General features: G+C 50.3%; 11 protein-coding genes across 11 annotated transcripts; 3 read left to right on the forward strand and 8 right to left on the reverse strand.

Annotated features, from left to right (window-relative positions):
* Positions 1-117: 117 nt before the first annotated feature.
* Positions 118-1,168, reverse strand: BO79DRAFT_175448 (GNAT family N-acetyltransferase; the record flags this gene model as incomplete). Its single annotated transcript, XM_025679800.1, has 2 exons — positions 402-1,168; positions 118-347 (listed from the first exon to the last, which is right to left on the reverse strand). The coding sequence occupies exons 1-2, from the start codon at positions 928-930 to the stop codon at positions 118-120; spliced, it is 759 nt and encodes a 252-aa protein (XP_025538538.1). The 5' UTR covers positions 931-1,168.
* Positions 1,169-2,046: 878 nt separating this feature from the next.
* ergS lies at positions 2,047-3,695 on the forward strand. The gene has a single exon (XM_025685542.1). The coding sequence runs from the start codon at positions 2,102-2,104 to the stop codon at positions 3,533-3,535; it is 1,434 nt and encodes a 477-aa protein (XP_025538539.1). The 5' UTR covers positions 2,047-2,101; the 3' UTR covers positions 3,536-3,695.
* A 1,155-nt stretch (positions 3,696-4,850) lies between these two features.
* Positions 4,851-5,960, forward strand: BO79DRAFT_150466 (uncharacterized protein; the record flags this gene model as incomplete). Its single annotated transcript, XM_025678622.1, has 4 exons — positions 4,851-4,911; positions 4,994-5,315; positions 5,374-5,491; positions 5,574-5,960. The coding sequence occupies 4 exons, from the start codon at positions 4,851-4,853 to the stop codon at positions 5,958-5,960; spliced, it is 888 nt and encodes a 295-aa protein (XP_025538540.1).
* Positions 5,961-7,766: 1,806 nt separating this feature from the next.
* BO79DRAFT_209728 (sulfite oxidase) lies at positions 7,767-9,825 on the reverse strand (the record flags this gene model as incomplete). Its single annotated transcript, XM_025682657.1, has 2 exons — positions 9,395-9,825; positions 7,767-9,322 (listed from the first exon to the last, which is right to left on the reverse strand). Coding segments are annotated over exons 1-2 (1,697 nt in total), but the record flags the coding sequence as incomplete, so codon positions are not given.
* A 912-nt stretch (positions 9,826-10,737) lies between these two features.
* BO79DRAFT_256307 (catalase) lies at positions 10,738-12,776 on the reverse strand (the record flags this gene model as incomplete). Its single annotated transcript, XM_025686185.1, has 11 exons — positions 10,738-10,826; positions 10,873-11,301; positions 11,358-11,442; positions 11,496-11,783; positions 11,834-11,957; positions 12,004-12,011; positions 12,068-12,160; positions 12,219-12,429; positions 12,488-12,511; positions 12,568-12,694; positions 12,746-12,776. The coding sequence occupies 11 exons, from the start codon at positions 12,774-12,776 to the stop codon at positions 10,738-10,740; spliced, it is 1,509 nt and encodes a 502-aa protein (XP_025538542.1).
* Positions 12,777-13,040: 264 nt separating this feature from the next.
* Positions 13,041-13,643, reverse strand: BO79DRAFT_175462 (MOSC domain-containing protein; the record flags this gene model as incomplete). The annotated part of the gene is made up of 1 exon (XM_025679802.1): positions 13,041-13,643. A coding segment is annotated over exon 1 (561 nt), but the record flags the coding sequence as incomplete, so codon positions are not given.
* A 286-nt stretch (positions 13,644-13,929) lies between these two features.
* BO79DRAFT_175464 (nitrilase) lies at positions 13,930-15,277 on the reverse strand (the record flags this gene model as incomplete). The annotated part of the gene is made up of 2 exons (XM_025679803.1): positions 14,795-15,277; positions 13,930-14,727 (listed from the first exon to the last, which is right to left on the reverse strand). Exons 1-2 carry the CDS (start codon positions 15,200-15,202, stop codon positions 13,930-13,932), a joined length of 1,206 nt encoding a protein of 401 aa, XP_025538544.1. The 5' UTR covers positions 15,203-15,277.
* Positions 15,278-15,511: 234 nt separating this feature from the next.
* Positions 15,512-17,701, reverse strand: BO79DRAFT_238514 (putative choline sulfatase). The gene is made up of 2 exons (XM_025684822.1): positions 17,079-17,701; positions 15,512-17,020 (listed from the first exon to the last, which is right to left on the reverse strand). Exons 1-2 carry the CDS (start codon positions 17,487-17,489, stop codon positions 15,683-15,685), a joined length of 1,749 nt encoding a protein of 582 aa, XP_025538545.1. The 5' UTR covers positions 17,490-17,701; the 3' UTR covers positions 15,512-15,682.
* A 118-nt stretch (positions 17,702-17,819) lies between these two features.
* Positions 17,820-18,835, forward strand: BO79DRAFT_229619 (uncharacterized protein; the record flags this gene model as incomplete). The annotated part of the gene is made up of 3 exons (XM_025684052.1): positions 17,820-17,946; positions 18,284-18,382; positions 18,702-18,835. 3 exons carry the CDS (start codon positions 17,820-17,822, stop codon positions 18,833-18,835), a joined length of 360 nt encoding a protein of 119 aa, XP_025538546.1.
* Positions 18,836-21,111: 2,276 nt separating this feature from the next.
* Positions 21,112-23,620, reverse strand: BO79DRAFT_29566 (transmembrane 9 family protein). Its single transcript, XM_025689031.1, has 4 exons — positions 23,347-23,620; positions 21,940-23,279; positions 21,220-21,893; positions 21,112-21,166 (listed from the first exon to the last, which is right to left on the reverse strand). The coding sequence occupies exons 1-4, from the start codon at positions 23,429-23,431 to the stop codon at positions 21,148-21,150; spliced, it is 2,118 nt and encodes a 705-aa protein (XP_025538547.1). The 5' UTR covers positions 23,432-23,620; the 3' UTR covers positions 21,112-21,147.
* A 1,059-nt stretch (positions 23,621-24,679) lies between these two features.
* Positions 24,680-26,624, reverse strand: BO79DRAFT_209731 (ubiquitin domain-containing protein DSK2). The gene is made up of 2 exons (XM_025682658.1): positions 25,911-26,624; positions 24,680-25,837 (listed from the first exon to the last, which is right to left on the reverse strand). Exons 1-2 carry the CDS (start codon positions 26,373-26,375, stop codon positions 24,899-24,901), a joined length of 1,404 nt encoding a protein of 467 aa, XP_025538548.1. The 5' UTR covers positions 26,376-26,624; the 3' UTR covers positions 24,680-24,898.
* Positions 26,625-26,739: the final 115 nt, after the last annotated feature.

Consider the following 26,739-nt stretch of genomic DNA (forward strand, 5'->3'; position numbering starts at 1 on the left):
TGCTAGTTAGCAGCTGCAGATTGCGTCCTTGGATAATAGTTCACCGCTGAGATAGTATACGTATATTCAGTGGGTCAATTCTATTCTATTATACACAGGTGTTTATACACATCATATTTATAAGAATTTTGCTTCCCGCACCATCGACGCCTGGAAATATCCCGGAACCACTTCATACTCTTCCACCGCCTCGAACCCATACTTCTCATACAGGGGCCGTCCCGCAGGCGTGGAAGCCAAGAAAGTCGGCACGCCTTTCTCATCTGCCCGGTCCAGTCCCCAACGCAGTAACCTCGATCCGATGCCCCGGCCGTTGAACTGTGGGAGAGTGCCCAGCATGTCGAGGTCTGAGCGATTAGCATGATGCAGGTCATACTACAGTAAGAAAAAGGACAACTCACAGAAATACCCCTCCTTTCTCCCTCCCATGACCCTCTTCTTCTCACTATTCATCAAACCAAAGAATCGCTCACAGAGATCGGCATCCGAGCTTGGGGGCCAAACTGTCTTGGTTTGATTTTTCTCACCATCTAAAGTCACTTCCTCTGGGACAGGATACCACCATTTGGCAAACGCAGCTACCGTCCCCTCTTCACCCGCGGTAACTTTCAAGAACGCAGTGCGGGGAGTCGCAGTAGCCCGCGACTGTTCAATCTCGTGCTTGAACTGATCTACCCAGAAACTGCGCACATCCTCGGTGATGGGAAACATGCGTCGACTGAACGGGTCGGAAAAAGCATGCAAGAAGACATCTGCGATAGCGGGGCTATCACTGGGTGTCGCGGGGATAATGCGCAAGTCATCTTGCTGAGGTTTCTGGTGGGAGCGTGCGGGGGTTGGCTTGGGTTGTGAGGGGGTGCTGATTAGGCGGGTTTGCAGCTGTGGACGGATGCATGTTTTGGGCATGGCGGGGAGACGCAGTCGATGCATGATGAAGATAATGGAATGATATCGGTTATGATCGGGTACACTAATGACCGACTAGCTGACTTCGAAAAGCTTGAAATAAATAATTGAGAATTGCTTTTTTGACTCATTTTGTTTCTGTGAAAAAATTGCCACTTTTTGCTGCAATCACGTGGTTCCGATGGAATGATTCCGAGATCGTTCCGAGATGAATGTGTGGAGATGCGATTGATCGGGCCATTTTTAGGACATCGTGTTGTGAAGGATGAAACTGGCGAGAAACTGTTGAGCATCGAGAGTGACAGAATATTATGTTAGGTAGCTAAATATGTATTAGCTGTGCTAAGCCGAGCTACTAGGCAATAGTCGTAAGACTAGTAGAATATTGGGATAGGTGCAGGACGAGCTTACTGTGCACAGGCAATAATATTCAGCTAATGCTTGTAGTAATACGCTATCTTTTACTCATAACTATGTGGTAATGCCCCATCTTACTCACAACCTGTGACACTCAGCCACCACAACGATTTATAGATGCCTGGCAACCCGCGGATTCCGAGCTGCATATAGGGCTGACCAACAAGCCTCTGGTCCGCAAGGCGAGACCCCTAAGCTTTTGGAACCGCCCGCCAGGCCAATCACGGCCCCCAAATACACCTGTCGCCCCACAAAGGCTGTACTCTGGATGGCACAAATAGGGTCCAGACGAAACAAACATGCAGCACACCAGGCAGCCATATTCTAGGGGTCGACAGTTCTTCACGATGTTGTAAATAATAGAGACGGGATATTAAGGGAAGTCAGTGATGGCAGACGGGGGTTGGTACAAATTATTCTAAGTTCAGTGTCGTCAACGGCGATTCCCACACGATGAAACCAATCTTCTCAAGTACGAGCCATTAGGCTTCCTCATAACGGCGATTTCCCGTGTAATTACTGTCCCTGGCCCCCACAGACAGGGTTCGCGCCGATCAACAGCTTCGGGCAGTCCAGCGTCTCGCTCACACGCTGCGCCCAATGGCTGTGCTGACGGCAGCCTAGAGGGTCTCCTCTTTGTCCGATTTCTCCTATATGTCCTGAGTACAATTGCACTTCTTCTGCTTGCTCTCTTCTTTTCTACTTTTCTATCTGTATATGTATCTGAAAACCTCTATGCACCATCTCAATCCTACATACTTTATATGAACATTCCAACATGACCTCTTCTAGCACCCGCAAGCAGAAGAAACCCCAGCAGGCCAACCGCAAGGTGCTGCTGGCCGACGCCATCGGACAGACGCTGTACGAGCGGCTCCTACAAGCCCGAATTGACTGTCCCATCGCCCACTGGGCACCTGTGCACCATCCTCTGGCTCCTCAGCTCTCATCCACCATCAACTGCAACCTCAGCATCAACAGCACCAGCTCCAGCATCCTCACCACCTCCCCATCAGCCTCCACCTCCGACATCAAAAGCATCCCCTCCAGCCGCACCAGCCATGACTCACTCCACAAACCCTCATCATCATCCTCATCTCTCCCACCCCTCCCTTCCAACCGCATCATCACCCTCGGCGGACCCTGCACCAACCTCTCCACCCTCACCACCATCACCCACTTAGCCGCCAAATACAGCCAAGTCTCGCACATGTCCCTGCTCGACCCCAGCTACACCGTCTTCCTCAACACCACACACACCGCCGCGATCTGCTTCAAAGTCGTACACCAAACAGCCATAGTCGCCGGCGACCCCATCAGCTCGGAAGAGAACATCCCATCCCTCCTCTCCGAATTCAAGACCTACCGCAAATCCCACCTCCTCGGCATGGCCTTCCTCGGCGCCAGCCCACGTCTCACACACTACGCCCAAAGCCAAAGCCAAAGCCAGACCACAAACAAAAACAACTGGACAATGCTCCACTTCGGCACCTCACGCGTCCTCAACCCTACCACCAACACCCTTCTCAACGAATCAACCGGAAAGCGTCTTATATTACAAAACAAACAACTCCTAAACCCAAACAAAGGCGGCATAACCCTGGACATATACATTCCCGGCAGCAATCCCACATTAGAAAAAGACCTCCAAGAAATATACACAACATGGCGCACCACCCGCAACACCTCATCCACTCCCCAAGCCTTCATAACAGAATACACCTCCCCCTTCTCATCGACTCTCCTCCCCTCACTCATGACCTACATCTATGCTAAGGATAAAAACGGCGTGCCGCTCGCCTTCGCAGCCCTGCGCTACTGCGGCGCTAACAACGGATACCATATCGATCCGTGCGTGGCGCTACCAACGGCTCCCAAGGGACTGACAGATCTGTTGATGTTCGCTGCGATGGCGCTGTGTCGGCATGCCGGGGTGGGGTATTTGAGTGTGGGCTTTGAGCCATTAGAGGAGTTGGGTGAGGTCAGGGGGCTGAGGGGCCCGTTGGAGCATTTGGCGAGAGGGGCGTATCGGTTTGCGTTTAAGCGGTTGCCATCCATTCAGGGGAAGAAGGCGTATTATGATAAGTGGAGGACGGAGGAGGGGTTGGAGGAGAGGTTGTTTTTGGTCTTGACGGGGGCGGGGGGTGGACTGGGGGTTGTGGCGGTGACGCATGTTGCGAATGTGAGGATTAGGAGGGTGGTTTGGGGGTAGGAAGATTCATAAAAAAAGGAAGAGGATGTAAGTAAGTATGTTTTAGGGTTATTATGTTTTGGTGTATATTTGGATGTGTGTATGATATATCTGGTATATGGGGGCTTGCATAGTATTTTAGTTGCATATGAGTTCAATTGAGCATAAAATTTGTCTTCTGGTCACAAGTGTGAAGCATCACTACTAGACGCCCTGCTACTTACTACTTAATATGGGATATTTCAGCCTAAATCCGTTCAGGAGACATAATAATGGATTGAGTAGTTACTGGGAAAGCAGCATGAAAAATGCTCTTGAAAACCAGGCGTGGTTGAATAAGGGTGCTAAACATGCAGTATACTGAGGATAGTTCTCCTAAGGATTAGGATCTACTCGCCACCAGCGAGGCAAAAAAGCCCTTCCATGTCTCATACATGAATTCTCTATATAATGCTCAAGCTTAGCAAGGCACTCTCCGGCGAAAATACAAAAGCCGGTGAGCCATCTCTCGTCATGAGGCTTACGCCATAGCCAAGTCATCGTCAGTCGCCCAGTTGACAGCTCTATAAAAGCTTCATTTGCTGCCCGTGCTGACTCGACGGCATGATCCGTATTGTGAAGAATAAGAATCATCATACAGTAGAGCAATACATTGTTTTTTGGGCCACAGCCACTGTTCGGAGAACAGCATGTCAACTGGTTCGTCAATATTCTGTACGTGACTTCCCGAGATTTGAATGTTCCTTGCTAGACCTGGATGAGAAATAGCATGTTGTGGCAAATATGGGTATGAAACTATCCCTCATGATGCCCAATGACACTCAGCCGAGCGCTGTGTGTAACATTAGGTCATACCAGTCCGCTTGATAGGCAGAGAGTCCCTTACTGATCTCTAGGACCGCATACCACATTTATATCGACGGAGAGCGCATAAGTGCGTTAACTAGAAAAGCAGTGGCTATGTTGTAAACTGCACACTGTCACCTGTCAAGGCCTGGTTTGGCCTACCACTGACAGTATTTGTCCAAGTATCCAGAAGCAGGATCAGATTATAGTTATTCAAATCCTAAGAGAGGTATCGGCCGGAATGACCCTGACCATGTACTCGGAGTCTCATGCAATACGGAGGTAAAGATCAGGTCGTAGGTAACTCCCGTAGGCAGCAAAGGGTTTATGGTGAATATTCCGACCAATTTCCCAGTCCAGTCTCCTTACATGATCAATCAATCAACAACATAAACTTGATCTCAACTCACCTAGAAATTGACCTCATCAAATTCCTTACTGGAACGGTACTATTAATCTACTCGATAACATAATTTCAACTCCCAGCACCATGTCCGCCACCGTCCAGACCCGAGTCGTTGATCTCGACCAGCTAATTCCCCGAGTCGTCAGTCAAGACCTTGAAGGTATTTCACCCCCCAACTCTTCTTTCTGAACTAGCACAACATCATCTAATATATGTTCCCCCCGAAGAAAAAGACATAGAAAATCTCATCCCATGGGTGTACAGCCACTCCAATATAGCCGACGAAGATGACCAGTACGACTTATCATTAGAAGAGTACGACATCAGACAACTTTTCCAGATGTTCTGGGATTACCATAATGCTTTGGCCTCAAACGCCCGGAGCCTCGTTGGCCCTATAACAGCGAAAGTGAAGATTGTATTGCCCCGAAAGAACTGGAAAGTGGCACAGCCGAGAACCTTCTACTTACAAAGTTTGATGCTACATACCTTACTAATGATAGTCCCTGCGAACGTTGAGAAAAGCAGGGCACGGGATATGGAGGTCTGGTGAGTGATCGCTCGTATTTCTACCTACTATATGGAGATAAAAGACTTATGATGGTAGGACGCCCAATGTGATATCGTCATCGAAGTACATGATCGGCCGTCAAAAGTGCGCCAGCATGCCATTGGCACACTTGACGGTTGGTCCTCGTAGGGAGCCGATAATATCTTGTCCTACGGTGCGTATATCGTTTCCACATACGCCTTCTCTTTATTTCATCAAATGTGGGCATGAATGTTCCTGTATCTAACAAGCTACAGTGGCGCGAAGGACAACCCTGGGACCAATTCACCGCAGAAGTCCTCAGTGTCATGCTCGGCCAGCTAGCCGACAACATCCGCATCCGCGGTCAGCGATTACAGGACCAGGAAGTTTTTGTGGTTGGCTTCTATGGCCCTCATATCTACATCGCCCGTGGATACTTCCCCGTTGAGACAATCAAAAGAGTACACGCAAAGGGATGTTCGGATGATGAACACCTCGAACTGAAGTTTACGCGAGGATATGATCCCTGCCGGAAGGACGACTGGTTGGAGGCTATTCGGGCGCTCTCAAGGCTGTTTCGGTACTTGATGAGTGGGAGTGCTAAGGTTGGCGCTATACAGAAGATTTTGTCTGAATCTGTTGCCACGGTAAAGGGTTCATGATCACCTTTCAGCTCTTTACTTGGATAGTTAGGATGCGTTGGATTACATGGTGGATAGGAAAGTTATTGAGTGTGTTTTATTTGAAGCATGATCAGGATAGAAATATTTTCTGGTTTACTAGTAAGCTCTGAGTTCTTTGCGGAGCCAAGTCTATCAAGATATCTCGTGATAGAATCGAAGTATCTTAAACTCCTATTTTATGACATGTAGCTCCTCCCCGGTCTCAACCACACACCCAATCACCCCACGACCACTGAAGCAAACACCTAATCGGGCAGACTGTCAACCCATCCATCGCTGCAGCCACAGTATTCAATCTTACTTCCTCACTGGCAATATACCCTATCAGTGCCCAGAAAACCTCAACGCCTGGAGCCTATTCCGAGCGCATTATCAGAAACAAATGGATCTTCCACCCCTTACAAAATCACGCAAACAGCAATCTCTGCAGGCGGAGCCATCTTTATTGACTCAACGTACTCCGGCGAAAAGCACGCCGCGCTGATATAGAATAGCGTTCCATGTATACTTCTCACACAGGCCCCCAGTCACTAGGTTTGATGACACGTCGATTGCTTGGCAACCATACTTTCGATAATCTCGTTCACCTCTTAAACCAAGTTTTTCATAAGCATTTCTCATTCCCCAGAGCTTCGTTCAATTCCTTAGAAGGAAATCATGTGCAGACAGTTCGACTTGGTGGAAGATTGAGTAGCGGGATTGCACGGACGGCGATGACTTCTTTGACGTCCCAGTCGGAGCTGAACGGACTATCGGAGCTGAAGATGGGTAGATAGTTGTGTTGTGGTTGGCACAGAAAGAGTGTCTCAGACAGTGCAGTTTCAGCATAATGGCGTTCCCGAGTGAGAAAGACTGCCATGTCTCATATGGATAGAGAATGGGTAGACATGATCTGTAGTGATAACGAATACTTCCACTTAGCCAGATAACTCGGCTGATGTCAGACATCGGACGTGTCTGAGAAGAGTGAATATTGTGACAGGTTCGCAATTGGAAAGTAATGATAATATTGAGATGGCGTAGAATAATTATATGTTGTGAAGACAGGGTATCACAGGATAGGGTATATGTTCATCTATCACGGTGCAAAGTTTATAGAAACCAAAGGTGACAGCTGGAGAGATATAGTGCTGTGTTTGTGGTTGTTGACATTCTGCATCCATAGGATGGAAGGGAGTAGAGTGTCTTGCATTAAATGTTGGGTGAGTACCAAAACTTGAGCGGTAATGTAATGATATAAATGAACTTTAAGAGAGATGAAGTAGAATCAAGTGTTCTACATGAAGGTGATGATTGAAATCAAAGGCATCATTGTTGATGGGGCAAGAAGCTGGCTTAAATACCCCTTGGTCTCCGTGATGGCTTTCACCAAGCTGTGGGTCTTTCACTCGAAGGATCGTTCCGTGCAGGGCTATTATACCTGATCCATAATACTTATGGAATACATATATAATGAATGGGGACAGATTGAATGGGTGATGCTGCAAGTGAAATGGCAGGAAAACGAGGCTATTTATAGGCAAGACGCGTACTAGATTTGTAACCCTGATGTTTGGAATGTTGCGATTCTGCTCTACAGCAGATCGGAGTTTTCCACAGAGTAGACCTGGTTTTGTTCGCCTGATATTATATACTATTATTAGAGCGGCATGGTACATGAAGGGTATCACTATTGAATGTGCCGAAATGTGAAGAGCATTGTCATATGGCTGGAGGTGGACTACTATGCACATAAATCATCAGACCCTCAGCATCAATTTACACTCTGGCTAGGTTTTTATATTGCAGACAATGAATAGCATTATTACTCGCTCCTAACTAAACAATCTGATATACCCCCACCTCCAATCCACATTATTCCCATCTAATCATCCGCATCCCTGGGATCATGTGTCCTCCAAAACTCCTCATACTCATCCTGTGTCTGCCCCGGCACAGGCTGATAGAACGTCAACGGGGCAAGAGGAATGCCCAAATGCTCCATCTTCTCAATCTTCCTCCTCGTGGCCTCATGCCTCTTGTTCACACTATACACACTAATGCGATGCGCCGAAGACGTCACATGCAGACCCCAATTCCACGCAGCCCGCACATTCAACGGCTGAGTATTCAACGAATTATCCCAACACCGACAGACAATCTCAATCCAACCCTCAACATCACACGGCAACTCCATCTCCCATGTCCGCCACGTCCACCTCCCCTTCTTCGACAATTTTTCCTGCGGCACCGCATACCAACTGAACCCTCCATCCGCCGACAACTCCACCCGCTCCGGCCACCGTCCACCCCCAGAATACGCCCACCCCTTGCACCGGATCTTCCCTTCATGAACAATCACCTGCTTCGTCCAGGGTGACATGATCGCCGAACTGACCGGCATTTCCTGGATCTGGATCCCATCCGTAGGAAGCTGGTTATATTTCCCGACCTGCTGGTTAAAGTAGAGATACTCCCTGCTCTGCACAGGTGCTCGGGATGGATTCTCAATCGCCTTGATCCGGTACAACCACTTGACGCTGCGCGCGCCGATATACCCCAGCACCACGACCCGCAACGGATACCCATGGATCTTGGGCAATGGCTCGCCGTTCATCTCCCACGCAAGAATCACCTCGTTCGCCTTGACCTTCGACCACGGCACACTCACCACGTAATTCATCGCCTCCAGATCCTTGATATACGTCTCCGCACCATACAACTCCAGATGCTTCGCGGGCGCAATCAACCCCCCGCAATCCTTAATCACCTTCTTCAAACTGATCCCCACGTACCGCGCCGTCCCAATCGCCCCTTCCGCCCACGGCGCCTGCGGCACTTCATCTCCCTGGCCCCCATACAATGCGATCTGCTCGATCCGCCGCGTCCCCGAACACTGCATCGTCACGAGTTTCTCCATCCGCGGGAACCGCGTCTCATCTTGCAGATCCTCCAATGTATAGCTCTTCGGATGTTTCACCAGTCCATCTAGCTGGAGATTCCACTTGTCCTTCTCGATCAGGGGAATCCCTCCGTGATTGCGCACAAAGTGCAGCGGATTCGGTGTGACCACCTTAGACGTGACCAACCGCTTCGGCGGCTCCCCGTTATACGGGAACTGGAGCAGATGCAGCATATCCGGATGTTTCTCCCGGAGCACAGTGCGCCAGCTATCATCCGCCACCGAGGCGAGTTCCCCGCCTAGCGCGGCGTGCCATTGCTTGAAATCCTCGCCGGTCAGGACGGGGTTGGTGTCGGGGATAGGACCGAACATGTAATCTGGACAGGGGTCGAAGGTCTGAGAGGTGAGGATGCGGTGCGCTTTGGCTTTTTTGTCGGGGTAGTTTTCCCATTCCACGTATCTACCCATAGCCATGTATCGTTAGCATTTAGAAGAATTATAAATAAAGGATATTGGAGGGAGAGATAAATACCCCTTCCACCCCTCCTTCTCCCTTTTAAACAACTCATTCCGATCCCCGACTGCCTCAATCGCCTCCTCATCTTTATACCGCTGTGTCGGCTTCGGCGGGTAGATGTGCACGGTGTCCAGACCGGATTGATCGAGAATAGGCAGTTTGTGACCTGCCATGCCTTGCTCGATCTTCCATTCGTCGGGCCGGTTGGTCGTGTCCATTTGGGCGGTTAGGGTCGTCATGGTGCTGGTTTGGGTGGACATATCCCTTTCCCGGATCAGCCCTTTGTTATTATTAAAGCAGTGTGTTTATGATGAGTAGGTTGATGTGGATGGGTGGTGGTAATGGGTGGTTTATATGCTTGATGAAGTATAATAAGAATAGAAAATAGTAGTTGTAGTAGTAGTAGTGTATGGGAGAAATACGCCGGAAGCAGCAGATTCGAAAAAGAGGGGAAGGAGGGGGGAATGCATATACTTGGTCGGTTTAGTGAGTGGTGGAATGCTGGAACGGGTGACTTCATGACTATCACTACCACTACCACTACCGCAGACCAACTAACTAACTATAGTACTATACTAGTATATCCCTGTTGTGTTTACACCCGAGAAATCGCCGGACCTGTCGGGTTGAGCGGGGAGGCGGGATATCTGACTGGGTTGAGTCAGATTGGGATATTTCTTGTTTTGCGGTGGATGGTGTAGGGACTTATGGTATACTTGTTTCATAGTGGACTGATGTAGGGAGGGAGGTTGTAGGGCTGGGGTATCTAGCTTGTGTGGACTGTGCAGTGGGTATATTATCATTAGGGTGGATCTGCAGTCCGTGGCATTGGAATGGACCTGATTGGTGAATGCGCGGTCTAGATCCGGAATTGGGTTTGGGGGGAGGGGGTTATTGTTCCGATGCATCCGGATATCTTGTTGATCAGAGCAGTGTAGATATTATGAAGGGGGCGAGCAGATAAGGGTTGCTGTGTTGCGTGTAGTTATTTTATGGTAAATTAATGTATACCGTGATGCCTTTATATGTTTAAATGGTATAATTTGCAAGTCTGTAAGTACTATTATAAAATATAATAAGATAAATGAAGATGAGAGACGTGTACAGCATGTGATAAACTTACAATCTGAGAAAGCGGTATTGAAACTCACCCGTTACAGTCCACATGCAGCAAATTCTTCCCGATGGTTGGATTGGCTACTGCCATGCACAAGAATGCTCCTTGACATTTTTTCTCCGAAAGTACTAAGCAATGACAGCTGGCATGCATTCTTGACCATCCTAAAACAACAAACACTATAATCAACACTTTTATACCCCTAGCTACACAAAGTACAGCACATCTACGTATCTACTATCTATTTCTTACTCTCCCTCTTCCTCACCACTTCCTCCGTAGCCTTCTTCACCCCCTCCCCTAACCCCGGATCCACCATCGAAAACAGCTCTACATTCATCAGCACCGTCACCAAAGAAATCAAGGGATAACTCACCATAAACCCTCGCCCTCAACTTATCACTCCAAACCTGCCCCAAATGCACCGCCACATTCCCAAAGAACCGTTCCTGATGTCCCTCCTCCTTCCCAATCACCTTCCACAACCCCCTCGCTTGCACGAAATCATCTTCATACAGTCCATACTGAAAGTTGCTCACCTGACCTACCCACTTCTCATGCTCTGTGAGGGTGCTGACAGCCTGCGGTGCTTGTCCTTTGACATCTTGGTAGAATTTAATGGGCTTCAGAGATGAACCCACGTAGTTGGGATCTGCGCCGTAGTTGTCGGAGAAATTCATTTGCCCGTCGCGCTGGTAGGGACAGTACACTTGGGTTTTGGCCGCGTTGGTCGGGAGTTGTTGGTAGTTGGTGCCGACGCGGTAGCGTGCTGCGTCGGGGTAGGAGAACATGCGCGCTTGGAGCACTATACCATATATATTAGTCTTGGATTGGACTGAGGAGCGGATAGTGGGGATGTACTTGGGTCTGCGGATGGAGCAACACCAGGAACCATATTCGATGGGGAGAAAGCGGCTTGTTCAATGTCGGTGAAGTAGTTCCGGGGCTTGTCAATTAGCACAACGTTGTCAACCATTCGGATCAAAGTAGGGAACATACATTCCGATTCAACTTCATCGTCCCAATCTGCCGCAGCGGAAAATCACTATGCGGCCACACCTTGGTCATATCGAAGATATTCCACCGATAGTTTTCAGCCTGCTCGGGAGACATGACCTGCACATAGACATTCCATGTAGGATAGTCTTTCCGCTCGATGGCTTCAAAGAGATCCTGGATGAGAAAGTCGGGGTTTTCTCCAGCCATGCGGACGGATTCTTCCTTCGTGAGGTTTTTGATGCCCTGGGTGGTTTTGATGTGGAATTTGACGTATTTGAAGGAGCCATCCTGATCCAGAGTTATTGGGTAATCATAAATCTGTCAAATAGGGGTAATACCTTGAGGGTGAATTTGTAGGTATGTCCACTGTAGGCATTGATATGTCTCAAAGACGCAGGGGTGCCTCGATCACTGAAGAGATGGAGGAGCTGGTGGAAGCCTTCTGGATTTCCGGCGTGGAAGCTAACTAGTTAGATACCTACTTGGTAGTATGGATATGTGTACGTACTCCCAAAACTATCAATGACAAGTTAGCACCTGACCCAACAAAACAACTCATAGAAGAAAAATACCATATTTGGATCCGGCAAATGCGACTGCGGATTCCGCTTATGAGACCGATTCAACGACGGAAACTTGAGCGGATCGCGAATGAAAAAGACGGGCTATAACCAACACATTAGCTACACCCCCACTTCACATCTCATCAACGAGAGGTATTACCGTATTATTAAAAACCCAATCCAAGTTCCCCTCATCCGTATAAAGCTTCATTGCCCAGCCATGCACATCACGCAGGGTATCGGCCGATCCAGCCTCCGGACCAACGGTCGAGACGCGCAGGAGTAACTGGGTGGTTTTGCCGATTTCGCTGAGGAAGCTGGCGGAGGTGATGTCGGAGCAGTCGTGGGTGCAGGTGAATTCGCCATATGCGCTGTGCTGTGCTGTTAGTAGGGTTGTTGTTGGGGAGGTAGATGGGGGAGGAAATGTACCCGGCTGCTTTGGCGTGTACTACGCTGTTGAACAATACTATTAGTATTTGTAACGATGGTGATGGAGGTAGTGAAAATACCGCTCTGGAATCCGCTCACGAGCAAAGTGAGAGAGAGTTTCAATGAGCTGGGTATCCTGCATTAAGAGAAGACCGCCATTGCCGCTGCGCAACTGCACCGAACTGGCGTTGCTGGCGTAGGGGCAGCCTGGTTTATTAGTATATTTTTACTACTATATGTACAGTTGTAAGGACATACCTTCCGCGAGGGTATAGTAGCGTTGATCCATTATTGCTATTCAAGCAATTGACAAATTCGACAAGTTGCAATTTATCCACTACAAAACACTCAATTCCCTCCAAGAAATCATGTTTATACTTATACCCTGGCCCTCCAAAAGTCAATTACATCACAACATACTACCCAATGCTTATCATACTTTACCACCACCACCACCACCATCAAATGAGACACATTCTTTACTCATCCAAACCAATCGCAACGTTAAACCGTAGATACGATAAACAGCCTACTTCACCACGACTCTAACCCCCATCCCCCCCCTAACCTCCCCACCCTTCACCACAACCCCCAAAACCCCCCACCAGCCCTTCCTCACCCCCCGAAACGCCTCAATCAAACCAGGCCTCACTCGATCCAATCCCGGTCCTGGCTCTCTCACACTCGTAATTACCACCACTGCCCCATTCTCACTTCCGTCCTGATTCCCGAAATGTATCTCCGTACCGGGAGGTAAATTCCCCAACTCGATGCCCTCCGTCGTCACGTTTTCGCCAATTCCACCCGGAGTGAGGGGCTTGGTTCCCTTGAAGGAGGAGGTGGAGGAGATATGACGGAGGGATTCGATGGGGAGGAGGTGGATTTGCCGGAGGTTGCTGGCTGTAGTGCTGCTGGTGGTGTGCTGGGTGGTTTTGCCTGCGTGGCAGTCGCCGCTGACGCCGTGGTTGGGGAGGAGGGTTATTGAGGGTACGGGGGTTTTGGAGATGGTGTGGGTGGGGGATTTGGAGACGGAGAGGACGCGGGGGTGGGTGGTTGTTCCTGTTAGGGTTGTTGTTGTTGTTGTGGATGTAGTGGTGGTGGTGGTTGTGGACATTGTGGTGTGGATGTGATGGTGATTGTTTGCTATGATTAGTATAGAGTGGATGGGTTAGGAGTAGATGAAGTGGGATATAGTCTGGGATGATACTAATAGAATGATGGTGGGGTTACCCCTCCTGCCAGCTCAGCGACAGGGATCATCATCATCAGATGATAAGTCTCTGCTTGACGGAAGCTTAAATGGTTAGCACTGTGTAGATATGGTAGGTTTTTCTTCGGGTAGGTAGATCTCAACTACTTAGAAAGTAGTCTTCAGCTCTCCAAATATTCACAATATTCACAATGTGCACAATATTTCCATATAGAACGGCAACTCAATAGGCCTAACCCGCCAAATCTCGATCCCATCTCCCTCGAATACAATCCTCCAAATCCACCTCCCTCACCAATAGCCCATCATCATCCAACGATACTCCTCCCCTCGAACCCGCCAGAATCTCTCCAAACGGACCCACTATCCATGCTGCCCCTCCACACCCACTTTCTCCCGACGGCCCTTCCCTTCCACTACCACTACCACCACCAACATGAACATGTCTCTGCTCCACTCTCCCCGGACTCATCTCCCCATCCACATTCGAACTCATATCGGCATTCAACTGTCCTGGCCACACAATCTCATGCGGTCCCTCAGCCGTCACCGACCTCCGCGGTCCCATAGCTGCTGCAGTAGCACCGTCATCCGCATGCCGAACCTCCGGCCAGACGATCTCATGTGGCCCTTCAGCTGTAATAGACAGAGACCGTTTCTTCGCGCCTGGGGAGAATTGCCAGCTGGGGATACGGGTAGGAGAGGCAAGGTGATGTTGATGCGCAGGCTGAGAAGTAGTGTAACTACCCAGAACGAATACTCTTCCTTCGACAGCTACCGTGCGCAGTAAACTCTCCCATAGGCCGATTTCATCCCCACCATCGCTGTCACTACCATCGAGATAGGAGACACCCCCGAGGGAGATGTAGACTTGAATACCAGCTGTATAGAGTTCCTGCCGAACAAGCGGATGGTAATTCTCCTCGCATAAGCCGACCCCTATCTTCACCTCAAGCCCACTTTTGCAATTAATAGTGATCGGAGATGTATGCGGTTGTCCGGGAGAGAGGTATGTTTTCGCTGCACCGGTCTATATCATCACCACCAAACATTAGCCTGCCCGTTCATCCTCATACAGAAAGATAAGGGGTACAAACCAACGCAAAACACCTCCTCTTCTCCACCAACCCATTCGCAGGATGAATATACACCACAGTATGATACAAATTCCCACACGCGCGCTCCAGCAATCCCACAATCAGGAACAGTTTCGTTTCCTGAGCGAGATGTTCCAGGATCTCTGTAGCTTTGGATTTCTTCTCGCCATGACACTCTGGATTACTTCCCGGGTCGGAGAGGTCGTGAGCGCAATTGAATAGCTTCAAATATTGGTCTCTCGGACTCTTATTTCTTGCTGTTGCTGCAGCTGGTGTCGCGTAAGACGGGATGACGAGGAGATGAGCGCCCTTGGACGCTGCGGTGTGGGCGAGCTGGGTGATTTGGGATGGGGAGGTGGATGTTATGGTTGGGTGGGCGATGGCGAGGGTGAGTTTTCTGGGGGACATAGTAACTAATGAGATTAGACTAGATTATGATTATGACTATTATGAGAAGGATTAGGATGATCATGGTGATGCTGTTCGAATGGTGTGGTGAGATGACGAGGTTGGAGTGCGGAGAAGTTACAAAGTTAGATCATCCATGGTTACATGTGACGTAGTGCACTCTTTGTTTTGGCATCACAAACGGCCCCTGACAACACGTCATTTGGATATAAAACTTTCTCAGTGACTGCTGAGTTAATACCATCTACTGTTAACTATTCGGCCGCTACGGGTGATAAAGGTGGAAAGGTGTAGGAATAAATCAATCTTCCGGTATTGCGTACATACATTGATTCAATGTCTTATAATACATAAGCTCAACGCTAGACGCAAGAAATAGCTGCAATGCAAGCCCATGCGCCTCGCTATGACTCCAATTTTAATACCCAAACAACCCGTCCATCACAACTTAAGCAAATTGTATAAACAGGAAAAGATCAGTTAAACGTTCATCCCCTTTGCGGTCGCAGCCTGCTGCAACACCCGCGGCCACCGAGAGATCATTTCCACATCGTCCAGCGCGCCCTTGCCCTGGTTGCGCACGTATTGTGCACTAGGGTCCACTCGCGGCTCGTAGTCCCAGATCGATGGAGTGCCCTGGATCAGGGCAGAGTACACGAGGCGTCGGCGGCGCTGCGACCGCAGCACGTCCTCGCGGATCTTCTCCAGATCCCACCGCGCGTGCACCTCCTCGGTAAAGTACGCCAGCAGCTTGGCCGGCTCACGGCTCTCCGGGAGGGCGTACGCCGACTTGCCCGGGCTAGGGGTGCGCGGGGGCGTGGGGAACGGGAACGACGCACGCTGCATCGGTGACCCCCGAGGCGAATCGCCTGGCGTGGGCAGCGGCGCAGGGTTCAACTGTGTGACAGGCACGGGCTTCGGAGCCTCAAACGACGGCTTCTCCGTCAGCCCCGCCACCAAGTTGACCCGCTCTTGTGGGTCGGCTTCCAAGTCGAACAACATGGGTGGGTCAATCAACGAGTACACGAACTTGTAGCGGCCGCGCCGGATCATCACCGTTGGCGACTGCGTTCCTTCTGCCATGTACTCACCCAGCACCGTGTTGGTCTTGACGCCGTCCTCGCCGGTCAGGTAGGGCATCAGCGACACGCCGTCCAGCGGCAGCTCGCGCACCAGCGGTGCCCCCACCATCTCTGCGAATGTCGGCAGCAGGTCCATGGTCGACACATTCTCCTTCACCCGCTTGGGTGCGAATCGCTTGGGCGCGTTGACAATAAACGGCACACGCGACGAGTTCTCGTACCAGACCATCTTGTACCAGAGACCGCGCTCACCCAGCATGTCGCCGTGGTCGCCAGTGAAGACGATGATGGTGTCGTCACGGACTCCGCAGTCATCAAGCACCTTGAGCAGCTTGCCCACGTTGGTGTCGACGTACGTGCAGGCAGCGTAGTAAGCGCGGCGGGCCGCCTTGATACGCTCCTCGGGCATTTCCTTGCCCCAGAGGTCAATGCACTTGAGCACACGCTGCGAGTGCGGATCCTGCTGGTCCTGCGGGATAGCCGCCTGCTTAGGCAGCGGGATCTCGACGTCCTCATACAAATCCCAGAACTCCTTAGTCATAGCATAAGGGTCGTGGGGATGAGTCATGGACACGGTCAGACAGAACGGCTGGTCGTTGCGCTGACGCACATGATCATAGAGGTACTGGGTGGACTTGTAGATGACCTCCTCATCAAAGTCCAGCTGGTTAGTGCGCACCACGGGACCCGCCTCCATGACGGAAGACATGTTGTGGTACCAGTCGGGACGGATTTCCTATTTCGGTCAGCATTTCGCCATTCTCCAAGCCGGATGGCGGGGTGAATAAACTTACCGGCTCATCCCAATTCACTGACCAGCCGTAATCGCCAGGATAGATGTCGCTGGTCAGGCGCTGCTCGTATCCGTGCAGCTGATCCGGACCGCAAAAGTGCATTTTACCGGCCAAAGCGGTATGATAGCCTTCACGGCGCAGATAATGAGCGTAGGTGGGGGTATCTGCAGGCAGATCGGAAGCGTTGTCGTAGGCACCGATCTTGGAGGGCAATTGACCGGTCACCATGACGAAGCGCGAGGGCGCGCAGAGCGGCGAGTTGCAGTAGGCGGAGTCAAAAACGACACCTTCCTGCGCCAACTTGTTCAAGTTGGGAGTTTTGATGGGGGAATCCTTGTCGTGGAAAGCCAACAAGGGGGCCGCCATCTGGTCGGCCATGATGTAGAGGATGTTAGGCTTCTTCTCAGCCATGATGTTGATAGGGGACACTCTCTGTCCGGGGAGGGATGCACTGGATCAGGATAGAAGTGAAGTTAAAAGGGGAGACGCGTGACGTCGACACCAGAGAAGGCAATGATGTCGGAAAGTGTGACGGGAAGGTTAAAAAGGAAGGAAATGACGGAGGAGTAAGTGAGAGAGAGAGAGAAGTGTCAATAGGGAAAGGGAGCGGACGACAAAGAGAGACAGCCGGGCCAGAGAAGGATATAAGTAAGTCAGGCGGAGCGAAGGGACTGGTGGAGACGGAAGACAGTAGACGAGCAAAAAATTGACCCAACCAACCAAAGCATCCATGGGTGGGCAATGAAAACCGGGAGGGAAAAGGGCGACAGCCGCGCTACCGGGGCGTGTCGCACCAGATCTCCATGTCACCGCAACAATGGAACCATCAGCGGGGACGATGGTGTGATTGCGGAAGGTTCCATGGTTGGTGACGCAGGGAGGGTGATCTCACAGCCACGGGAGGAGGATCTTCAGGAGAGCCGAATAGAAGAATGATTGATTAATTGTATCTGGGGTGATGGTCGTGGTGTATGTATGTATCTATTATCTCCCGAAAAATGTGACTTTCTTATTTTGAAAGTCTTGGCTAAGTTTGCTGCATGGTATCTTTTATTTCTGCGACTAGACTAGTCTACTCTGGTAGTTCCGTTAGCATTATCTTTTCTGCTGCTTTCTGCTGCTGTCCCCGGCATATTTCAAAGAGCCAGAGTGGAGATCGGCAGAACCGCCTGATAACCGCCCGGGGCTCACCACTCACAGGCCAGAAAACGGGACACCGCCAATCCCTCTGATAGGCAACGGATTCCTCGAGGCGTTGCCACGCGAGCCAATCGCGGTGGCGCGGTTCTCCGATGGCGACACTAGTAAAACTGGTACTTTAGTCTAATCAATGGTCTTTGATCTTAGCCGAGATTATACCTGTTACCTTGAATCTTTCCTCCTGCCTGATTTGTCTGAGATAGACAATCCGCTGACACCGCTGCTTCGCTTCATTTTTCGAAATGAACCATCTTCCCTTCCCCGGTCTGCTAGCCGAGCATCCCGCTGCACACTAGTCCTTTTTCAATCACCCACTCTTGGCCCCTTGGCAAAAGGTTTCTTGCTGATTGGTCGCGCTGTTTCCACTCCCGGCCGGATCCGACAGGGGTTCTGAGGCTGATGACTAACGGGGACATGCGTCAGCAGCGTCGCCACAATGTTTGATTGGGTGTGGGATTGAGCACGCGATACATTGGGGGGATTTCCAAAGAACAGGCGGGTTTCACTACAGCCAGCCAGCCAGCCCCGACATGCGATCTGTCCTCATACCAATGTAAATTGGTTTACTGATTGATACGAGATAGAAACATCCCCGGTACAGTACATGTCATACAGCAGGTAAGTAATCTGACTTTATTCCATCCCCAGATTATACTACCACTTCTACTGAATGGTTTCCGGTGCAAGTCCACTGCACTCACCTCAGTGATAGACTATTTCCTAATAAGTAGACCTCATTACTAAGACAAGTAACTTCCACGGAGTCTTTCTCCAACAATCCAACCACCAACCAGATCAAAGCCCTCCCCTTGCCACTCACTCAACCCATTTCCAGAATTCTTCGCCGGAACCATTTATTATTCCCAGATGGGTTGGACAACGACGATAAAAAAACCAGGACGGGAAAGGAGACAAGAAGAAAAAGAAATCACCTGCCCATAATCCTCCGATCCACGGATCCTCACTTCTTCCCACCTTTACCAAGGCTTGAAAGAACCACAAATGTACAAGGACACATACTAACTAGTAGACTTTGTGAATAGAGCCAGAAATTCTAATTCAATGTCCCATGACTAGTACTTACTAGTATGCTTCATCCCACACAAACAGTTGGAAGTAAATCCAATCAATCAATTAATCAGTCTGAATCAAGCCAACCCTTACACAACGCCAACCCCCGTGTCCTGCCCACATCACATAATAATTTACATCCCACATACAACAAACATACACACAATAACAAGTAATCAAGTAAGATACATAGAATAGATAGATAAATTAAACTCGGACATGCCGTCGGAACGAATGTATCTATCTATCTATCCGTCACATCACCAAATATTCCGGGGCGATGGCATCATCGCCCTCCCGCCCCCCATCCATTCCGCGTGGAAATCCTAACTAAAGTTACGTATACATCTAGAAGATCATCCCACCGGTCGTCACAATTCTAGAACACATCCAAATACTTTGTAGATTAGTAAATGAACTATCTATTTTTAAGCAATTCACTTACGTAGACTAAACTACTAGCTGCGTGATCAGTAACTGCCGCTAAGGGATAGTTATTCCATTTCAGGTATAAATATTAAACTTTACTAGTAGTTAAGAATCATAGTATGGACTACTATTAGTATTATCACATACTAATGGTACTAAGCTTCCCCGCATTCCGGGGGGTCCGTGGGTCGAATGATCAATTCTAACTACTTTGTAAATAACTAAGATTTCATGTAGAATCTTATTTCGAGATGATCATTCTCATAGTAGTAAGTAAGTAAGTAGGTAGTGACATCTGCCTAAAATTTGAATCTCGCTCAAATGATGTATGTACCACAACATCCCACGCAGTCAGGTCAATCAGGCAAGTATTCAGATTTTCCACTGGGGAGGAAGGAGAGGGGCGGGGGGGGTGTGTTTGTAGAAGAGTAAGTTGCATGTATCGAACCGATCTCAATCCACTGCTGGTACAGTTGTCCACACTTGCTGTGCTTGTTGCACATAAGTTGGAATTGGAATTCCACCTGCTTGGCTTGGCGTGCACATCCGCCCATGTTGGTGGTCTTGGTTGGTCTCAAAGATCGGGAGGTACGTTACTGCCACATCCTGCTAGGTTTTCCTCCACATCAGCCGGACTCCGCTTATGCAATACCCTGCTGTCTATCTTAACAGGCAAAGCTGCTTGTAATGATGTATGTTTTTACTCTAGTGCAGGCAGATTCCTTACTGCCTGTCGCTTTAGGTTGTTTGCGCCTGAGGTAGCAGTTCACTACTTCTATATCAAGAAAGTAGTGAGTCTGCCTGTAGGTAGTAGAAGGCTACTCTTTAGGGAACACGCTTTGTCTACTAAGATAAGCGGAGGGTGTGGTATGAGCGAAGACCAATGTGGAGGAAGAGTGGTTGCTGTGGCAGTAGCTTCCCAAAGATGGGACTGGTCGGGGACCGCTTGGCGAATATTCTCTGGATGCGCGCAGTCATGTGCCCTGTGTCCCTTGCGGAAATGGGCTTGGCGGGTTAAACTTGGGGTTTGGTTTTACTTATCTACTGGTCGGAGAGACTTGGACGGACTACATTTTGAGGCTGGCTGAGTTCGCCACTTAAGTGTCAATGGAAACAAGTCAACGGCTATGATTTCGCTAATGACAGATGTACTCTTCTTATATATACCAACACAGCAGGGCCGCAGGCCACAACTGCCAAAGGCCCGCGACATTCACATATTTTTCCTGTCAAAGAAAGGATTGGATTGCCAGCGGTTGGATATGGCGGACCAATCTCATGTAGGACAGTGCTGGTAGATGACACCACGTGACTGAAATCCGGTCGAGGCGCCATGGATTTGTCTGCTGCGGCCATTGATTTGAGTCGATCAATCAACTTTGACGGAACTGCTTCGGTTAGCATCGGCCTACGTGCAACATGCAACAAAGCATTGACTCACCTGTAGATCCGCCGGATGAACATGTACGCCGTCAAGAATCCAACCGTGCCCGTCAGGAGACCATACACGGCGCACGCCAGGAAGCTGTAGCTGAAGAACAGCAGACTCGACACGAAGCCAGTGATGTGCAGGTGGAAGATAAAGTACCACACGCAGTAGCCAAACACCCAGAACGCACTGCTGCTACCCGTGAGGAAGCTCTGCCACCACCAGTGGTAGTTCTCCGCGCAGAGTTGGCTGTAGGTTGCGATGACCGTCACTTCGCTGACCGTTACCATCAGAATCGACGATACGGCGCTCAAAAAGCCAAACACGTAGTAGTATCCGCTCTTGTCCTGCCACAGGTTCTTGAAGACAAACAGAAGCTCAATGAACAGCACCGCGAATGGACCCAGCCCGGTCAAGAGAGTCCCGCTAATGCTGTGCAAATACCATGGCTGTGGCGGGATTTGACGTGCAATGGAGGTCGTCTTGGTCGGGTGCTCCCAGGGCGCGGTGCGCACGTATCCGTACCAGCTGCCCGCGTACACCAACGGCACTTGGATGAGCAGCCAGAGAGCCAGGAGACTCACCAGCGTGCCGAAAGGAATGGCAGTGCTAGAGGCCTGCGCCCACACGAAGAGGTTGAGAATGAAGATGAGGCAGAAAGCGAGTCCAGGGAAGAATAACGCAGTCTGAATCGGTGAGCCAGAGTCCTACCACACCATATGGACGACTTACTATGAGAGTGTTCTTGCGCCAATATGTACCGCCGAAGGTCTTGTAAAGCCTCCCCGAAAAGTACCCCGAGAAGAGACCAGCGAAGACGAATAGACCCATACCAACGCTGACGAAACCGCCACGGAAACTCGGGTTCAAAACACCCAGGCAGCTGAGTAGCAAAAGTCCCGACACCATAAAGAGCAGCTGCATACCGGAGCCAACAAGGGGTGCAAGCAGTCCACTGTACTGGGGCACACGGAACACATCACCATGAAGGAGTTTCCATCCGCTCACATCTTCGAGACCCTCGTCATCGGACGAGACATCCGCATCCCGTTCGACATCAGCTCCTTGCTCCAAGAGTCCATCGCCCTTTCTCTCGGGCTTGGCTTTCCGGACCTTGAGCTTTCCATCCTCCATGGCCCCATCTCCACGGCCCTTGATGTCTCCTTGAACCGTGCGACTCCAGATAACGTACACGGCAACCCCAAGAACACCAGCGATGGTCAACGAGTTGAGAATAGCAAGCCAATGTGTCGTAGAGCCCTCATCCTGGTTGCTGAAGTAGAGGTCCCACCGGTTCCACCAGTCGACTCCATTTTCTTCCTTGAAGTAGACAGAGTAGGTGTAGGGGATCTTCAAGGTGGCACCGTCGTCAATGTCGCCATCATCCTCGGGAATGTACGATGATCCAGGGTACATTTCGCGCAGCTTGGAAGTATCCGGGGGGATGTACAGCTCCAATCCCTCGTGGGTCTCGTGGACATGTTGGGGGCAGCCGCCCTCCAAATGATCGGCGGCGCGAATGCTCTTCGGGTAGATCTCGAATCCAACAATAACCTTTCCGCCCTCGGGTGCCGACCGCCAGCGGATGACAATGGTAAAGTGATTGTTGATGTAGTAACGCGGCTTGCCGTCGATGGGCGAAAATTCCTGGAATCCCAGCTTGAAGCCAGTAGCATAATATTTGCGACTACGGTCAACGGTCACAAAGCTTGTTGCTCCAGGCAGATTGTCGGCAATCCATTCCGCTACGTAACCTTCGTGGATGAGTTGACGACCCCATTTGACATCCTTGCGCCCGACCTCCTGTGTGCAGAGCGCTTGGCATTCGACATTTTTGCCCATCTGAAGTTCGAAATCCGAGGTCATGATGCGATCGCCGCGAAGGATCTCTCCCAGATTCAGAGACACGCTTTGTCCGGAACCGAAGGGAGAGCCACCATGCGATCTTCCGCTAGGGGGACAGACGAAAGGCAGGTCAAAGTAGGCATACTGGAGTTGTGTGTTGTCGGAGAAGATCTTATTCACAAGGAGGGGAATATGCTCATCGTCATTGTAGCGCTTGACCGAGTAGCCTGGCAGTAGCATTCATGCGTAAGCATCAAGAGTCCTACGGGCATCGTCGCGGCGTAGACCACCTACCAGGAACGTAGAACGCATAGGCATAAGACACAAAGAGAAGCCATAGCGTCCACTGACGGGGACACCAAAATTGAGACAACGCCATGATCGGATGGCGGAAGAAGAAGGATTCAGCCCACGGTGTCCGAAGCGGTGATGCTGTTGCGCAATGCACCCACGATCGCGGGCAGCTGATTCGTACGTGGCGGATCCGACAATCCCAGATGCAGATCAATAACTTTCAACTGACCGCCCGATCTTCCTTCTCAGAGCTCAACTCGTATAATTTGGGGATATTAAAAGCAGTATGTACGAAAGATAATTGCAGGCCAGAGCTCAAAAGACGAACATATCCGAAAGACTGAAGGAAAGGGACAGGCTAGTTGGCAAACGGGGATGGGTGATGCAGCCCGACGAGCAGGTATTGAACGGAGATCCAGCGGTTCAAGATGCGGGTGGGTGGAGGAAGACAGCAAAAGGACAACTCAGGCCGAGCGAACGAGTGGAAACGGCATTGAATGCCAGATGAAGTGAACTAAACCCGCGAGTATTGAGGGAAGAGGACGGAGGATAGGAAGAGATGAAACAGGAAGAGAGGGGAAGAAGGAGAAGAAGACGGGGTTCGTTTCTCGATGCTTTGTTTCGGAAGTGAAGAAGAGCACGGAAGCCTTGCCCTCCTCAAGGGGTTTAGCGCCATTCCGCAACCAGTTCCAGGCCGGCCTCCTTTTTCTATTCCCATGGTCAAGGACACTTCTATGGTAGATGCTAATAATTAAGGCATCTATTTATCTGCAAGCTATTCTTTATCCATGGCTTTAAAACTAACCTAAGGTTGCGCGATTCTGCCGGAGCTGCACCACCCACGTCACATACGGTCGGTCTTCACTGTTGGCATCGAATTGAGGACTTCAACAACCACTGAGAGATACGCTCAACGTCTTGTAGACTGAACAAACTTATGATTGTATTAAGTTTATAGTAAGTTTATTTGAACCAAGTAATCCATCAGAGAGGACTCTTCCTTGTAGAAGTAATACGACAAATATGGTACTGTCCGGCAGTATGACCACCAGTTAGGGTATCGGGTTAACAGCAAGTAAACTCCTATCGGTCACTATATTCTAGATGAAAAGAAAGGAAGATATTTCAGGAAAGGAAACCATTTCAGATGATGGGTTTGATCAGATATAATTAGCTGTAATAGTAGACAAAGGGGAAACACAAAGAAGCTTACAGACAAGACAGAGAATAGATAAGATAAGGGGAATGGCCATATCTATTGAATAGGACAGATCCTGGGCCTCTGGAGAGGTTTATATGCTTGGATGTTATTACTACTACGCTCGGTCTTAGTCCACGTTTTACTTTTCGCTTGCGATTGTAAATTGTCATAATTCCTGCTAATGTAACGCCGTGCAACTAGGCTGTGAGGATATTTGCTACATGAAAAAGGGTCATCCCGCATTGACACGTACGCAGAAATGCATCGTCAATAAGGGTTATAAATCAACTGGGAAAACTCGAAGAATGAAAAACAATAATGCAAGTCATCGCGGTCGGGATGAAGACGTGATTAAGAAGGGTGGCTCAGGAGATACTCCACTGCCCCTTGCACGCTGCCTCCTGCTCGACGGAGAGCCTCGATATTCCTCTCAAACTCGAAGAATCCCATGTCATTCAGTTGACGGAGCTGCTCCGCATACCGTTCCTCAGGAGGCCGGTTATCCTGCGGAGGGGGGCTGCCAAATCCACCACCAAAGAGTGCCGCCAAAGGATTGGTGCCAGCCGCGCCGCCTTCTCCCGGCGCAGCACCCAGATTTTGCATCCATTGTTGCAGTAATGCTGGGTCCCGGAGGAAAGGATTCTGTTGCGGATTGAAAGGGTTCGCACCCGCCTGACCGCCCTGGCCACCAAAGAGCGCTGGGTTCATGAACATGTTGAACGGATTCTGGAAGCCCTGCTGATTCTGTCCTTGTCCCGTAGCGTTGTCACCCCCAGCGGCTCTCTCGGTACCTTCCTGTTGAGTTCCGCCAGCGGTGGGGGAGGCGCCCGACGGAGTCGCTCCTGCAGCAGGGGTACCCATCATGGGATTGCCTCCAAAAAGCGCCGCAAAAGGATTTCCAGCACCAAGTCCGGCAGGCATGAAAGGGTTGAACGCGGCGCCAGGAGTGGGCGTAGTACCGGTGTTGTTCTGAGCGTCTCTGTTTGCCTCGGGTGTTGTGTTGGTAACCCCGGGAGCGGGAAATGCGCCTCCTCCACCAAGGCCCCCGCCACCCATAGCTCTCTGCATCTGTACCATCTGACGTATCGAGTTGGGGTCGGTGAGCATGCGGCGAAACTCCGGGCTCTGCATCATCTGCCGCACGCCGGGACCCATTTCGCGCAGCATGGGGTTCTGCTGGATCATCATGTCAATCATGGCGGGGTTTTGCAGAGCTTCGTTGATCGTAGACTGAAATTGGGGGTTTTCGAGCATGTTGAGCATGGATTCCGTGTCAGGAGGAGGGCCCATCTAGAAACAGTGTATTAGTGGTTTGTTGATGGCACAAGCAGTCTGTCAGGACAAGATCAGGCAAACGACTTACCCCGCCATCAGGTCCAAACATTCCCGCACCTGGCAGTTGCGCAAACCCGGCATATCTGGCCCCCGTCAACCCCGCGAGCGGGTTATTGCCCGTACCGGCAGCGAGATTCGTGGGAACGCCAGCAGCTGCAGGAGCAGGAGCAGCGCCAGCTGGTGCGGATGTTGATGTCGTCGACGCAGCACCGCCAGGGCGCACATTGCTGGGCGCACTCTTCACCAGGTGAATAGTGTGCCCGTCCTTGATTTTATACGTTGCCAGGGTCTCATTATCTTTGAGGACTCTGCCCGAGTAGATCAGACGCTGGCGCTCAGCCGGGGTATCAGCATATTCCGATGACGACAACTTCTCCTTCAAATCAGAGACGGAGGTTGATGATGGCAAAGTGAGAGTGTATTTGGCATCATTGGACGACTTCACGTTGAAAGTGATTTGCGCATCCTCGGCGGCGGCGGTATCATCAGCCATGGTTTGTATTGGGGTTGCGATGGGTTGGAGGGGATCGAGGGGTGTCCGGAGACAGTCAGCCTAAAGAGACAGATCACGTCACACAATAAAGGTGTCGGAGGAGAGTCGATCAAAGTAGGAACGTCGTGAAAAAAAGAGGATGGGGAGAGGAGAAAGTGGTGTAAAGGAAGGGAAGTAGGTAGACGGGTAGATATGCACAATGGACTGGGGAAGTTGTCCTCTTGCAGGGAGAGTAAAGGCAGCGTCGGCCAGTTAACTAGTTAACTTACTAGGTTGACTAGGTATGGGGTTGCCTCAGTGCTGAGTTAGCGGATGATAGCGTAACCGGCGAGGTGGAAGCGGGCAGAATCGCATCGTCCGCCTT

The sequence above is a fragment of the Aspergillus costaricaensis genome (assembly GCF_003184835.1).
Source record: "Aspergillus costaricaensis CBS 115574 unplaced genomic scaffold BO79scaffold_20, whole genome shotgun sequence".
NCBI lineage: Eukaryota > Fungi > Ascomycota > Eurotiomycetes > Eurotiales > Aspergillaceae > Aspergillus > Aspergillus costaricensis.